Source organism: Cucumis sativus, chromosome 7 (assembly GCF_000004075.3).
Source record: "Cucumis sativus cultivar 9930 chromosome 7, Cucumber_9930_V3, whole genome shotgun sequence".
Lineage (NCBI taxonomy): Eukaryota > Viridiplantae > Streptophyta > Magnoliopsida > Cucurbitales > Cucurbitaceae > Cucumis > Cucumis sativus.
Window position 1 is genome coordinate 15,488,330 of NC_026661.2, and position 15,938 is coordinate 15,504,267.

Genomic DNA, 15,938 nt, shown 5'->3' on the forward strand with positions numbered 1-15,938 from the left:
ATTTTCTTCCTTCAAAAAGGCATGGTCTGCTTTCTCCTCACTCACATGTATTCTAGGAATATTCCCAAAAGTTGCTCCTCACTCACATGTATTCTAGGAATATTCCCAAAAGGTTACCCAACATAGAATTGCTCCAAGCTAAGCATGCTTAACTCTGGAGTTTCTATGATCAAGCCACCAAAAAGGAATGTGCACATTGTTGGTATAGGTAGTAACTTTTAATTCTTTTAACTCTTTCTTAACATTACTTACATGTACTCATTTCATGTCTTCAAGATCTCTCTCATTCAGATGTGATATTTGTTCTTTCATGTCTCCCTTCTAATCTCGGGCGTTACATGCTATCTCTTCTATGTTAGTATTCCTTATTCCCCCTTTCACTATACCTCACCTTTCATCTCTTCTATTTCACTATTTCTTATTCTCTCGTTTCACTATTCTCACTTCTCTAAACATATATTATAATAACCCAGACCATAATAACCTGCACTCCAAACACAGACTATAATAATCAAAAGACTATTATAATACCCACAAACTATAGTAAACACAAATTATAATAACTCACTCTACGCCCCAAACATCTTCTAAGAGATTCTAAAGTAAAGAACCTGAAAAAAGTGATGTATTAGGGTAAAATACATGAACATAAATAGATGTTCTCTTCCAAAAGCTAAGCAACAAGGGGATCATCATTGAGTATATAATAATTAGGGATAAATTTGGACAAATATGATTTTGTAATATGTGAATAGAGAAAATCCACAAGTTTTAGATCTTGAAGCATTGTTATCAGAATTGGGCAAATTTTGTTATTATGTTTTAAGTTTGGGTCGAGGGAGAACTGAGAATTCGAGTACGAAATGTTACAAGGAAAAATGAAAAGGAAAAGGAAAGAAGACTGGATGAATGAGAGAATGAAGCAAGTCAACTTCCATTGTCAGAAGGGATGAAAGAGAGCTCTAAATGTTCTTTCCCTCTTAGAGTTGCTTTACCATTTCAATTTGTCACCCTTCCATTCTAGGGTTGAAATCTTCAAGAATTTTAAGTGCAGTGAAGCGGGATCTGGAACTCAGGAACCCTCTGTTACAACGAAAAAATACAGGTTTTTACAATCGAACATTCTTAAACTAACTTGATTTTATTTTACTTGAAATGTGAAATTTCTTCATCAATGCTTCAATTAACTTTCGAAGTCCCTCATTTTAGAGGAGATGTTGTATATTCTATTGTAGAACCTATTCCAAAAGAACAAAGTTCTCAAGCTTTAAATTTAGTTTAGCTTTGAATTTACTTTAGAAGTAAAGACTTTAGCTTTAAATTTACTTCAAAATATCTTGTCAACCTAATTGTAACATGATTTGATTGGACTAAGTAGAATATGTTTTTTAAAAAAATTTAAATTTTGATAAATTATAAATAGGAATATTTGTGCGTTTGATCTATAATGCAAATTTTGAAAAACACGAGTACGAATTAAAAAAATAATAATAATAAAATTTCTTTATATTGCACTTACAACATCAATTTTTGAAAATAGATATAATTTCTTTCACATGTATCGCATCAATTAATTTACTGGCACAAAAAGTTTACATACAAAATGTTCAAAATCGACATCGTATTTACAAAAACTATGAAAATATTTTTCAATAAAATTTTCAAATTTTGGTAAATTAAAAATACGAATATTTGTATATTGGATCTACAATTTTTAAGAAAAATACGAGTACGAATTTAAAAAAAAAAATGCACTTACAACATTAATTTTTTAAAAATAGATATAATTTCTTTTACATGTAATGCACAAATTAATTTACTGGCATGAAAAATTTGCGTAAATTAATTTACTGGCATGAAAAATTTGCGTTCAAAACATTTATAATTGAGATCGTATTTACGAAAAACAATCAAATATATATTTTTTTTGATAAAAACTTCAAATTTCGGTAAATTAAAAAGACTAATAAAATTACAAGATTATGAACTTAAAATGAAAAAAAATAATACATTTTCAGATATTGCAATTGATATTAAAAAAATAGATATAATTTCTTTGACACCTGCCATAGAAGAAAAAAATTACATCCAAAACATTCAAAATTTACATATTATTTACTAAAACTAATGGAACGATTTTTACAATAGAAATTCCAAATTTTGGTAAATTAAAAATACAAATATTAGTTTATTGATATTGTAATTTTAAAAAAGAACACAAAAGTACAAATTAAAAAATAATAATTTTTTTTCTTAATCCTTTCTACTTATTCCTTCTTTTTGTCATAATCATTTTCACTTATTCCTTCCTCCCAAAAAGAATTATCATAGTCCTTCTCCCTTATTTCTTTTCAACAAAGATTATTTCATTGAGATTATTTCATGTATTCCTCCTAGTATTTCCCCAAACAAAAATGATAATAATATTTTCCTTTGCATAATCCTTTCCGCCTTTATTCCTTTCCATCCCCAAGACACCCCTTTTAATTGGGGTAAATGAGATATAAGATTGTTGAACAAAATTACAAAACTACAAAACTACAATTCTATACCAACCAGCAGATTTACATATTGAGAATCACCGTAGAACACAGTAACCTTTTTCATATTTACAAACCTCAACGAAGAAAAAGTTAGAAATAGGGTGGACTGGCTTGGGGAAACCATGTGCTCATCTACTTCTCTTGCATAAAACAGAAACAAGTGTTTCTTCTTCTCTCATTCTTTTCATATTACTGTTGAAGCTACACGAATACGTCATCCGTTGGCCAACATTGGGTGTGTCGCTCACTCCTCCGTCCGATAATCCATCGAAACCTGAATAATATGATCATTCGAGTGTCAAGGACACAAAAGAATACAAGTAACAACACTTGGCAAACTGATTATATATGGAAAAGCCACCACAAAACTAGTCTTAACTCTTGACTATGTACCTGATTTGGTTTCGTTTAACTTCAATTTCTTGAGTAAGATGACTTCTTCCATTTGTTGTTTTCTTTTACAACTATTTGGACTAAATTTGGATGATGGAGAATCCATATGTTTGGTTCCTGTATTAGATCAAACACAAATAAGTTCCAGATCAATGTAATCAGTTCTTCAAACTCATAAGATCTCCAAAGGTTGCCTTTTTTTTCCTTCCTTAATTTGTTTACAGTGTAAAGTAAATTTAGTTCTTGAACTTCTTGTTTAGTGCCTACTACCCATTTAACAATAATTCAAGTCAGAAAATAAGCCAACTGAAGATCATCCCAATTTTAAGCTTCTTTCATACAGTATTTAAAGATTTTACCTAAGTCCATAAACTTCATCTTTTTGCTCTTGACCAAGTTGCCTTCTGGTTTTATCCTCCCAACATTAACATCACCATATTCTTCATCAGCCTCATAATGATCTCCACTTACAAATTCACGAGAACCATGAACCCCTAAAAAGAGAAACAAAAAAAGAAAAAAAAAATTACAACCTAATAAACAGTTTATCATTAAAAAAAACAAAAAGATAACTAATTTCGAGTTTCAGCTTTCTCAGTAAAAGAACAGAAACCCTAATCCGTAGAAACAGAGTCCTGGAACAAAACAAAAGCCAGAGGAAGAAGAGAATAAAGAGAACTCACTCTTGGCGCCAATTTTAGAGAGCTTTCCATCAACGAGAAGAGCCTCATGCTGGGAGCTGCCAATTGGGAGGCGTTTAGTAGAGAAGAAAGAGAGAAGAGAGTTCCAAGTAACAGAGGAAATGAGATCGCGGCCACGGCTGAGGAAGTGACCATTGAGCTTCAGCGATGAAGGGTCAAGGCCAAAAATGGCGGCTATGGAGCCGATATCGATGGGATTGTCTTGGGAAGCTAGGAATGGAGCAAAGGTGGAGAGTGAAGGGCAAAATAAATGAATTGTTGTGAGTTTCTGAAGTGTCTTCTCCATCGCAATCTGAAGCTCTAAATGGGTATTATCATATTGTTTTGTAAAGCGCTGGCGACGGAATGTGTTGAATTTGCTTCCTAATGGTCTCTGGAAGTGTCTCGGACTCTCGGGCTCTCGTGGAGACACGAGATAGTGGACACATATCTCTCTTAAAAAGTATATATTAAAATAGGGTTCTTATGAAATTTTCTTTTTTTGAAAAAAACATTATTTCAATAATACGGTAAAAATGTGGGATATTTTTAAAAAAATAAAACAACAATTTTGAAAAATGATAAAATTAACCGGCCTACGATGTAAAATACCTTGTCACACCCTCTTCGATTGTCGCACCTTGCGAACAATGGAGGACGTGTTGCCTAGACACCCAACGCATCTTCCCTCTTTAGGTTGACGTGCCAAACATCTAGTAAGTAGAACAACTCATCAATTTAAAATTTATGTGCGGAAGGTTATCTTAAAGAAATGAAGGATACTTCATTAATGTGGTTATAATAGTACATGTTACCATGGGTACTTAAGTCCCCTTAAAAGAAATGAAATATTGTCTTACTCGACTTACTCGTGTAATGATTGTCTTAAAAACTTGGTAGTTTTGGGTCGGAGTTAGGGAATAATGTTGTTGTGCATTTGTATCTAATTCTACATGGTGAGTCATCGATCATGGTAACTTCATACTATATGCTCATTACGTATCTCTTCATCATTTATTACTAAGTTCACGTTGAGTACAAGTTTTTTTATTGTTTGCCCAAGTTTAAGCGAAACAATAGATTGCCTAGATAATCTAGGGCCGAACACAGAAAATTAATATCAAAGCTTAGTTCTAGGGTTTATTCCTCATTCGAGCAATATAGAAGAATTATCTATATAGTATAATGAAGTGTAAGTTTATACTATATCTACTTATCTACACTAGAAAATCTATACAAGGTGATGGAAAATGAAAGTAAGATGGAGGTCTGAACTAAATTGTATAAAAGAAATGGTGACAAAAGGCCTTTGTGCTACTAGGTGATTAAACCATGCTAAGTCATGATGCAATAAATCTTAGTTAACTAACCTATAATTAAGGCAAGCACCTCTTGATGTCTTAAAATGCCATACTTGTTCGGGTTGCAAATGACTAAACTAGATTAAGCAAGATGTATCTAGAAGATTTTACTATAAAACTTATAGGAGTTGCTTGGGCCCCTAGCTTGGAATCAAGTGGGCATGACATTTGATGCCAAACCCATGTTTGGCCCATTGTGTAAAACCATAGACAGTGTAAATTCATGGTTTTTTTTTAAAAAAATTAAATTTTAGTTATCAAATTTAAACTAATAATGTCACTTTCATTTAGAAATTATTGCCCTAATCTTTGAATAACAAATCAAATAAATTAAAGATTGAAATAATTTGAGTTGGTTTGACTCAACGAGATTAAAAATTTGTTTATAATTTTATGTATTAAATAAGATTTTTTTAGTCAAAATAGTTAGTGTAATTTCTTATTGTTCAAGGAAATAAATATAGAATTTCTTTATTTTTTGTATATGTAAAATAAAAACATTTTTTTATTACTCAAATAAAAAAATAAAAAATAGTATATTTTTGTTCAAAGAATAAAAATAAATGAACACATTAAAACTTTCCTATTCATCTTTGTTTTATCATTTTTTGTATGGAGAAAATATAAATCTCATTCTCGAGTAAAACTTGAAGAAAATAAATGGAAAGAGCTCAAAAATTTAAATATATTTAACACATAATTAAATTTTTTAAATTTTAAGAGTATGTTACCTAGCATACAAAATAGGATTTAAATATACATTTTTCATTTTTTTTCTTTGGTCACTCTAACTAAAAGACTTATCACTTATTTGGATTGACTTAAGAAAAAGATATTTTTTTTAAAAAAAATCTTTTTTATTTAAACTCTTTTGCTGTTTAAATATTACGTTACATGTGCATAATAGAAAGTCAACCATAACTATCACTAAATATAACTCTATTTGACTTTCGTTTTTGCATGACCCTTTTGCTATGCTTATTTTGAAACTTAGCTATTAGACATTTTTTAATGTTTTGCTTAACTTAAGTTTTTGTAAACTTCATCTGATTACATAACTTCTTATATTTTGTAAATAGGTTGTAATAATCCTAATTAGATTATTCATGTTAGTGCAACTGTAATCAAAATTATTGTTATTGAATGTTAAACTTTTTTATTTTTAGGTTATTGTCATGAAAATCAATAAGACAAGAAATTGAATTATATGTACAAAATATTAAAAAAAATCAATAAAATATTTTATACATGATAAATTTAGATTGTACCATTGACAAAAAAAAAAAAAATATATATATATATATATATATATCAATTTCTACACAATTTCTGTACCCCAAACGCAGACATATGTAATTCTCACGCATCAAAATTCCATCAAATAAGTCCACGGTCATTTAATTTTCAGACATTTGATTCTGAATCTGTGCGTCGAACGCCCTCATAAAGCTTCTCCTTTAAGGGTGACAACCTCTCAATGGTCACCCACCATTGTTCTCCTCTTGGGACACAAATGATGGAAGTTGTCTCTAAACTCTTCCTTATGCACCTTAGCCATATCCTTGCTACTTGCCCTCTTGAGTAGTTGGCAATAAATACTGGCCAAGTGATGACTATAGCTCAGCTAACGCAATAAGAGGTATAAGCTAAGCTTCTTATCAAGAAATTATCACAAACTTAAACTACAAATAACACATTGACAGATGAAAGGTAAAGACATGATGGATTGAAAAGGTATAAATATGCAATGTATTAAAGAATGTAGGTATTTGGCCACTATACAATATGAAAAAATACATTGCAAAGAAATACAAAAATGGAAAAAATAGAAATGACATTACAAGTTAGGGGGAAATGGAAGATGTACTCATCTCTACTCAGATCTTGAGCTTTTACCTACAAACGGACTAAAGAAGTGGAAGAAAAACTTTTACAGAGGGTGAAAAATCTACTCATTTCTACCACTCTCTAGGATTTAGGCCAGTCCATACAGACGTTTGGCTTCTCTCTTAGCCGACCTTCCACTTGGTCCATTTAGACCTTTTGTTGCTTGGTAGGGATGAAGTTCTTTTTATAGGCAACTTTCGACATAAAGCTTTTATTCTTCTAAACATGTTAGCACCGAAAACAACTTTGTCAAGTCACATCAACTCCGACTACCATTTCTGTCTTCTAGTGAACCTATGCTCACATACTGATGTGAATCTCGCCTAGTAACTGTACTTGCTAGGCAAGGTCTTCTCATGTAGACTTCATGCGAGTTTTCTACAATTCATAAACTTCTTTTTTGTTCATATCTTGTGTTAAAACACTAAAAACATGGTAAGATAGGCATGAAAGCTTATGTAAAGTGAATTTTCGAATATTTATGAATTTACAACATAAGCTACGCACTTTGACACATTTATTATGCGTTTTGGTCTCATTATTCTATCTAAAATGTTATAATAACTTGTATTTCTACAAGTTATCACGTAACCCCTACATGCTATGCGAAAAGACAACGGCCACTACCAAAATGATGTGATTTTAGGACACAAAAGACGATCACACTGCAAGTTCAACGCTCGATGTCCTTCACTACTAATGGAGAGGGGGAACAAAACAAAAATTTGAAAGGTTAGACGAGAATTTCTAGTGAGTGGAGGAAATCTCTTTTACTATTAAACAAATTAAGTTGTCGAGTGGCCTCATAATCGAACATGAGAAAATCAATTATATCAAAAGTAATTTATCATTTTGCAATTCTTCATTTCGCATGTCTTAAGCATACTGATTATTCATCTTACATAATCATTCTACACAATTGGTTTATACACTTGTACCTTTTGTTCTCAGTTCAAGTGTTTACCATACTCTTTTGCCGAAGTAAATTTACCCCAAATCACATCGCAAGGGTAAATTTACTCCACATGGTCGTTTTGCGGTCGCAAAAACAAGAGTGTGATAAACTCTAAACAATCGTGTATATATATAAACAAAAATTTAAACCATCTAAACGATAAAAAAATCTTGAAAAAACAATCGTGTAAAAAAGAATAGTTAAATCTAAACGATTATTTTCAAATATATATTATAAGCGTTTTCAAATATTTTTTATATTTTTTTATTTTTTTACGTTAAATATTCGAGTGGTTTGTTATATTTTTATTGAAACACCGTGTATAAAATCTAAAAATTGGAATTTAATGTTGGCTTTGTGTGCAAAAGATAATAGATACCAAATGGACAAACGATTCATTGGAAGACAAAAACTTTGATTTTGCATTAGCAACGAAGGAACAAAAATAAAAGAAAAAGGAAAAAGAAAAGCTTCTTTTTGCGACCCCAAAACTGCAGTTTCACCCCGCGCTCTCGTCTCTCACTCTCTTTCGATTTCTTCAGCATTCAATACATTTTTCAAATCGCAATCACAACCATACCTTGCTCCGGATTTTTCCTCTCCAACAGGATTTAGGGTTAGGGTTCGTTTCTTCATTTCTCCTCCTCTAATTATAAACATGTATGCTGATCGATTGGAGGCCGATAACCATAGGTCTATAAAGGACCGACTCAATGGAAACTCTTCTGACCTTTCTGCCCGCCGCCGGCCGATTACTGGGAAGAGGTTCGTTGTCTTTTTTCCCTTTCTTTTGGGTTTTTGGAAGTTTTTTGAGATGTGGGAAGTAATTACTTTTGGGATTTTTTTTTTGTTGTAGTTTGTGTCATTTGCAAGGTTTGGTACCCTGGTGGAATTGAGAACTAAGTCATTTCTGTTGTGGCCTTTTTCTGTTGTTGAACTTGTTGGGATTTTTTATTTTTTATTTTTAATTTACTTAAGACTGATGGTGTTTGCTTAATTTGGTTGTAACTTTGAGGTTCTTCTCGTTCGAGTTGTTTTTGGAATCTTGTAGATTTGTGTGTATTTACGGCACATTGAGCTGTTGCAGCTGCCTTGGAATGCAAAGTGTTTGGTTGCATTAGGTCATCACTCATCTTTAGTGGATCAATTGTGGTTGTTCTCGTGTTATTTTGGCTTCATCCTTTAGGGCCGTTATTTTGTTTTCTATGATCCAAGTTCGAAGATTATGCTAAAGCTTTGTCACACATTCGTTGTATTTTGGTTTAATGTGTTATTGAATTTACCATCACCAAAAAGGCGAAAATTTACTTGGTTGTTACATTTGTCAAAGATCTTGAGATGGATATGGTTTTTATGCTTATCCGGTGTACAAAAGGGTGTAAGTGGCTCAGTTAGCTTGGTTCCTAGCTAAAAACTGAGACATTCACGGTTTTAACTTGTATAGTTGAATTAACCAGCTCTTATTAACCGTACCAACTACGCTGACTTGTGGTTTTTTTCAGTTTTAAATTAACTCCTCTACTTCTCTGGGAATTTTCTTTTAGTTTCTTATAGCTTCCCAGCATCTCAAGGAAACTCCAATTTTCTATCCAAGAGCAAGTAACCTCCAAGATCATGCTCATCAGCTCATGCATTAGACACATTTTTTTTCATTTGATGTTAGATTGAACTTACCATCTTGGAAACTAATTTGATTGATGCATGCATAAATTATCTTCTCTTCTGTATGAAGAATAAGACTATTTAAACTTTTCTAAAATTTGGTGCTTATGTGTGAACTTTTCATAGTATTTTAGAATATGTGTTTTATTTTTGCTTTCATTTTTTAAAGTAAGATGGCAATATGTGAATGTAGTATGGACTTTCTTTTTAAGTTTGGTCTTTTGGTTTCTGAAGTTTGTTTTATCAACTTTGTGGAGAGCCATCAACATTGCTTCCCTTATTATGGAAGTATTTGATTCTCTTGTTATCGATACAGTCGATGATCTACATGTTATTATTTGTTGAGTCTTATCTTTTGATTATATTTTATCCATATCATATGCATTCCAGGCAGAGAGAAGATGACAAATGGGAGCATGATCTCTATGAGAATGATGAACCACAAACTTCAAGTATGAATTGGGTGTAATTGTATTGCACATCTAAACCCTTCTTTTGTTAGATGGTTCTAATCCACCTTATAAGCTCTTGACTATGTTCTAATGGCTTTAAAGATCGCAGAGTTGGTGCTCGGGATCTTCGCTTGAAGCTCCAAAAGAAAAGCCAACAGCAAAGTGGAAATGCACCTTTTTCAGGAGTGCGGGATCTACGTGAAAAGTTATCTGGTACAATGAAACCACAAGCTGCAAATAATGATCCACCAAAACCAAAATTGGAAGTTACAAAAGCACCTCGAAAAAATGATGCTATTGAAGCTCATACTTCATCCACTCAAAAAGCAGTAGCCAAGTCTGCTACTAGGAAAAAGGCTGCTCAGAAGGCAAGGAACTTACATTTATTTTGTTTGATTTCACTAGAAAATATGTATTTTGTTAAATGATGGAGGTTGGCAATTTTTGCATTCAATTTTTTTCTAGTAAAACTTTCTTATATGAGAACCTGACATTTTTTACGTTGACATTGGTTGGTTGGGAGATCTTCTGGAAGATAGTTGTTTAAATAAACCCTTCTTCAATAATGAGATCTCGCGGGATAATATTTTGGCCACAAGAGCTTTTAGGCAGGAAGACCTTTTAACCTCCCTTCTGTTCCTCCTTGTGGTCGATGTCCTTAGCAAAATCATGAATAGATGTGTTGGTGGTAAAGTCCTTGAGCCCGTTGAAGTTGGTAAGGATAGGGTGGGTCTCTCCCATCTCCAATTTTCAGATGATACCAAAACTTTATCTTTTTGGAGTCTGGTGGTGGATGAAGTTTGGAAAAAGATTAGCCTTATGGAAAAAGGGTTTTTCCTTTAAATTTTTCTGACTTGGTCTCATTTGGTCAATGAGTGTCATCCCAATCTATTACTTCACCCTTACTTTATGGAGGTTTGAGTGAGGTTGGCAAGAGCATTGAGAAGTGATAATTTTATGTAATATGTTGAATATTCAGAATAATTTAGAGTACATAATGACCTTTTACATTGGGAAATAAATAGACCTTTGGTAGAGCACCAAGTAATGGTTCTATTTGTTCATTAAGCAACCAAACTATTACAGAATACAATACTCAAACCAGTCTTGAAAACACAGAACAAACAAGTACTATTACAGACAATAACCAAGTTCAAAATAAAACATTCAAACATCAAAAGTAATTTACGATAATGGAAAACACTTTCTAATTAAAGTAACTGAACAACTTCGGTAATTCTGCTCTCCAGAAACAACAGCCCCTCCACTTCCAGAAACTGATTAACCACCCCCATCTTTCCTTCCATCTCTCCCTTTCAACCTCCCCCCATGTAACTAACTATGGTCCCCACTAAGGCGGTTTCCACTTCCTCCACTTCGATCACCGGTGCACGTGCCATTCCACTTGTTTTCCTTCTGCCATATTGTATTACAATTGGTGGTCTATCAACCTCAAAGAAACAACTAAAGGAAAATACATAAATGGAAAATACCAAAAAGGAAAATAATAATAAGCCATAAACCATAATTTACTTTTGATGAGAAGCTTATGAGCAATTTTCTTTGAAAAGAGGTGGTAGAAGGAAAAGTAAAAGGGGTTCTTCGTCATATGGGAGACCATGGGTTGGTTAATCACTGTGGTGTTGGGGTTGGGGTTGGGGTTGGGGGTAGAACTTGGGAATTTAAAATTCTGCAACAAAGCGTCGTTAGCCAAATGGCTTTAGGGTTTCTCCCTTGAGCACAATTTCTCTTTGGCACAAAGTTAGTTCTGGTAAGTATGGTCCTTATTCTTTCAATGGTTGTTCAGTGGGGTTAAAGGCTCATATCAGAATTCATGGAAGGATATATCTAGGAGATCCCCTTGTTCATTGTGTGGTATGAGAGGGGAAGAATTCTTTTTTTGGGAAGATCAGTGGGTGGGGATCTCCATCTACTCTTTTTGTTTTCTCACGTTTAGGTTGGATGTTTGGGTTTTGTCTGTCTATCCACTAGGGAAGCGATGGATCTGGTCTATCTTTTTTCTTTGCTTGAGGATTGTAACTTTAGGCTTGGGAGAAGAGGTTGGTGGGTGTGGAGTCCCAACTCTTCAAATGGATTCTTGTGTAAATTATTTCGTAGTTTGATTAATCCATCTCCTGTAGGTGAGTTAGCATTTTTCGTTCTTTAGAGGATTAAGATGTTGTGGAAAGTATAGATTTTTACATGGTCTTGCTAACACAATAGATTGACTTATGAGGAAGTTGCATTCATTAGTTGGTTTGTTTTGGTTGTAATCTCTATCAAAAGACAGAGTAAGACTTGGTACCATAGTCTCTAACTCTCTGGAGATGTGAGTTTGCGAGTTTTGCTCAGGATTACTTCTGTCAGATGTGTGGTTTCTTGCTAGCTCGACATAGGGACATGAGTGTTCTGACCAGAGAGTTTCTTCTCCTCTGCCCCTTTATATGAAGGATTGCTTTTTATGGTTGGCAGGATTGGAATGACAGGGAGTGTTTAGACAGATGGAGAGATATCCTAATTGTCTTTGGTCTCTTGTTAGATTCTATGTTTTCCTTTAGACGTCGATTTTGAAGACCTTTTGCAACTATTTAGACACTATTTTGTATTGTTGGAGCATTTTCTTTAGTGTGCTTCCCTTCTTTTGTGAGCTTGGTTTTCTGTATGCTCTTTTATTCTTTTATTCTTTTCCTTGATGGAAGGTTTCATTTTTCTCACTCTGTTGGCTTCTAAATTCTCTTGTAGCCCCTCAGTTAGACCTTCATGGTATTTAATGCTACTTTGCTAATGAACTGAAGAGAAGTCCTATCTGTAAGCCAAATGCATGTTATTTATGTCAACACTTTGTGAGGCTCCCAATTATTCACACATATGTGAGGAAGGGTAAAAAGGGGAATTCGTCTATTAAAGAGAAAGAATGATTGGTGAAAGAGATCGTGAGAGTGGGCCCCACTGGGAAAAGAATTTAGGAAGCCTATAAATAGTGATTGATAGAGAGAGGATAGCTAGGTTTTATTTTGTCATCTTTATGATGGGTAGGCTGCTGTAGCCGTAAAAGGGTTACCATTTGTGTAAAGGGGGCTGGTATGTTCTTTTGCTGTTTTCTTTCCTTGTTATATTTCTTTATTGTTACTTGTAGACATCTTTTGGCTTATACATAAATAAAGAATATCAAAGTATTGCCTTTGTTTAGCCATTGTTGGGTATTTTAGTTGGTAGCCTGACACACTTTTAATTGAATAAAAATTTAAGTAGCCTTACTGGATCATCCTAGAATCTTAGTAATCCAAACTTGGAATAAGCAACTTTATATTGTAGTTGATGGCCATCATGGGCTGAGTAACCTTGTGAACTATTGAAACTTTTATGTTTTGCTTTTTTTTTTCTTTTTTTTGATAAACATGAGTTTTGATGCAGAGTGATACATCAGTGGATGACTTCCTACAGTCCTTGGGTCTCGAAAAATATTCCATTACGTTTCAAGCAGAGGAAGTAAGAAAATCTATCTTTCCAAGCATAAAATCTGTTTTTGAAGCTTTCAGCTGAACTTCTCTAATTGGTTTTCGTTCAACATGGTTCATATAGGTTGATATGACAGCGCTTGTACACATGGGAGATGATGATCTCAAGGCTTTAGGAGTACCAATGGTAAACTCAAGGCCTTGATTTGATTTCATGTTTTTTACTTTTTAGTTATGTGCTTGTATGTTTTTAGCCGGTTTGAACTCACTATTTAGCATTGTATGTTTTTACATGGGCAGTTGTGTAATGTGTTTTTACATGAGTAGCTGGTTTGAATTCACTATTTAGTGTTTAGCTATTAATATTTGAAGAACTTTTAAATGTTTTCTTCACTCTTGTATTAGATGTTGAAGCTATGTGGTATTTTTGTTTCTTAAGCAGCTAGTTCCCTAAATTCTAATATTTCGACCTATCACAACTAGGACTAATAGCAGGATGTGGCTGCTCAGATAAGAATGTATTTTGTCAGTTATTATTCAATCAAAAGAAATAGTTAACATGTAGACAACGCGTGCTAGCTCTCTCACCTTACTAATTCTACTTCAATGCTGAGGTGTGAGGTGCAGGTTATTTTATAGAGTTACTGAAAGAGCCAGGTGGATCTGATCTGGCTTATACACAAATAGGCAACTAACATTGCTTCTAGAAGTTTCAAACTTTGTCGAAATCAAAACTTCCGTCCAAACTGTGGAGAAGATTTGTAGAAGAATCCTTTTAGTTTTCTGTACAGTTTCTTGTCTTGGAAAAGGTAGTTCCCTGTTATCAGTTGGATGATGTTAGGATACTAACAATAATTTAGACTGAAAGGACTGTATAAATGGCTTAAACAGAGGCGGTACTCTGGTTTACTTTATTTATATATAAAGCCAAATGATCCAGATTCACAAGATGAAAAGAAATAACAAGAAACAACAAGGAAAAATGCAGAAAAGATCATACCAGCCTCTTGGTTTTAAGAGACCCTGGTGGCTGCTGTAGCCCTACCTCCTAAAAGTTAAAAATACCCTAGCTACTCCAACCTAATAATCCTATTTATAGACTCACATATTCCTCAGCCCAGTGGGCCCTACCACTCAGAACGTCCTTCCAATCATTTCTCCATAATAATTCCCTGTGCAGTTACTTTTCTACCCTTCCTCCTATAAGTATGGATAATTGGGGGTCTTACAGATGACTGCCAGTTTCTTGTGTTCGATCAAAGGAGAGAGATGGTTGGCTTCTTCCTGACAGGGACGGGGATGACAGCCAGCTTTCAGATCCTCCTGATAGCAAGATATTGCAGGAAAATGAAACATCATATGCCAAATACATTATAATTTACCCTTCATGTGAGAATAACTTAAAAATATAAGAATATTGTCAGCAGTGTTCATGAGTATAGCAGATCCAATAAAGTAGCATTTCTTGTGTCGTGTTTGTTAACTCATTTATTCTTTTAATGCTTGGGTCTTGAATCAAGAACCTTGTACTGAAGTTATCAGCTCTGATTTCAGGGGCCAAGAAAGAAGATCCTTTTGGCATTGGAATCAAGAGTATGAATCATGAAAAGTGGCTAGAGCAACTCCCTCTCTCGGATGTTTGATTTTATACCCAGCTGTGAGACTGCCATGAACAAGTAGGGCTGTCTTTCTTTCACAAACCATTGTAACTCTTGCCCCTTTTATCCATTCTTTTTTTTTTCCTTTGCGTTCTTCTATTTCATTACTCATGTTAATGTAACCTGTTAAGGACCTCAAAACGTTTAGCTATGGATGGAAATATGGGATTTAGTAGTTGTAATGGGTATGTCTTAGCTGAGGTCTATGTAACTCTTTTAACACTTCCAGGCCTCCAGCTTTTGTGGTGGTGCCTTTCAGTTCTCAAATATGCTGGACTTATTCAAAAGTTTCAACTTCCATAAATGTTAAGTGTTAACCACCGCTGCTGTTAGGATATTTTCTATTGTTTATTATTATTATTCTTTGGAATTCTGAGGAGTGGCAATTTCTTTTCCTGTTAGGTTCCCCATAAGATCGAAAGTTAGATCCATAATTGTAATTTTGTTGAACTTGAACCTTGGAAGAACAAAGCAGCAACCATTTCTTTTCCCTGATATATTAAAAATTATTGACGATATGTGTGTGTGTGTGTGTGTTTCTGCCGTATAGTGATTACATGAAAACAGATAAAGAAGTTGTAGAATAAAAAAAAACACATTTATAAATTGATTATTAATGGTTTATATTCAATCTAATATTTAATTGATAAGTACAATTAATTTTATCGTTTACAATTAGGTTATCAAACACATAATTTTGAACCTTTGTTTAAATTGAAATCTGATTTTGAATGTTCTTCCAACACATTCGAAAAATGTAAAATATAACTTCATGTTCTTCATTTTAGATTGCCTGCCGAAAGACTCATCCTAAATCTCTTAGATGACTACTTTTGGGTTGAATCACTTTTGAGGCATGACTTGTCTCATAACTAATATTGTACGTGTA

At 33.5% G+C, this 15,938-nt stretch overlaps 2 protein-coding genes across 2 annotated transcripts; one reads left to right on the top strand and one right to left on the bottom strand.

The window, feature by feature from the left end:
* Positions 1-2,415: 2,415 nt before the first annotated feature.
* On the bottom strand, positions 2,416-4,068 carry LOC101203142. The gene is made up of 4 exons (XM_004139584.3): positions 3,620-4,068; positions 3,296-3,430; positions 2,937-3,053; positions 2,416-2,817 (listed from the first exon to the last, which is right to left on the bottom strand). Exons 1-4 carry the CDS (start codon positions 3,921-3,923, stop codon positions 2,672-2,674), a joined length of 702 nt encoding a protein of 233 aa, XP_004139632.1. The 5' UTR covers positions 3,924-4,068; the 3' UTR covers positions 2,416-2,671.
* A 4,136-nt stretch (positions 4,069-8,204) lies between these two features.
* Positions 8,205-15,386, top strand: LOC101202907 (ankyrin repeat and SAM domain-containing protein 6). The gene is made up of 6 exons (XM_004139583.3): positions 8,205-8,584; positions 9,872-9,933; positions 10,036-10,301; positions 13,348-13,422; positions 13,516-13,578; positions 14,946-15,386. Exons 1-6 carry the CDS (start codon positions 8,478-8,480, stop codon positions 14,988-14,990), a joined length of 618 nt encoding a protein of 205 aa, XP_004139631.1. The 5' UTR covers positions 8,205-8,477; the 3' UTR covers positions 14,991-15,386.
* The last annotated feature ends 552 nt before the right edge of the window (positions 15,387-15,938 follow it).

Coding starts and splice junctions, on each gene's coding strand:
- LOC101203142 (XM_004139584.3), bottom strand. CDS start 3,923: ATGGAGAAGACACTTCAGAAACTCACAACAATTCATTTATTTTGCCCT. Junction 3,054..3,295: donor GATGAAGTTTATGGACTTAG/GTAAAATCTTTA, acceptor GATCTAATACAG/GAACCAAACATATGGATTCT. Junction 2,818..2,936: donor GTTAAACGAAACCAAATCAG/GTACATAGTCAA, acceptor CATATTATTCAG/GTTTCGATGGATTATCGGAC.
- LOC101202907 (XM_004139583.3), top strand. CDS start 8,478: ATGTATGCTGATCGATTGGAGGCCGATAACCATAGGTCTATAAAGGAC. Junction 13,423..13,515: donor TTACGTTTCAAGCAGAGGAA/GTAAGAAAATCT, acceptor TGGTTCATATAG/GTTGATATGACAGCGCTTGT. Junction 13,579..14,945: donor AGGCTTTAGGAGTACCAATG/GTAAACTCAAGG, acceptor CTCTGATTTCAG/GGGCCAAGAAAGAAGATCCT.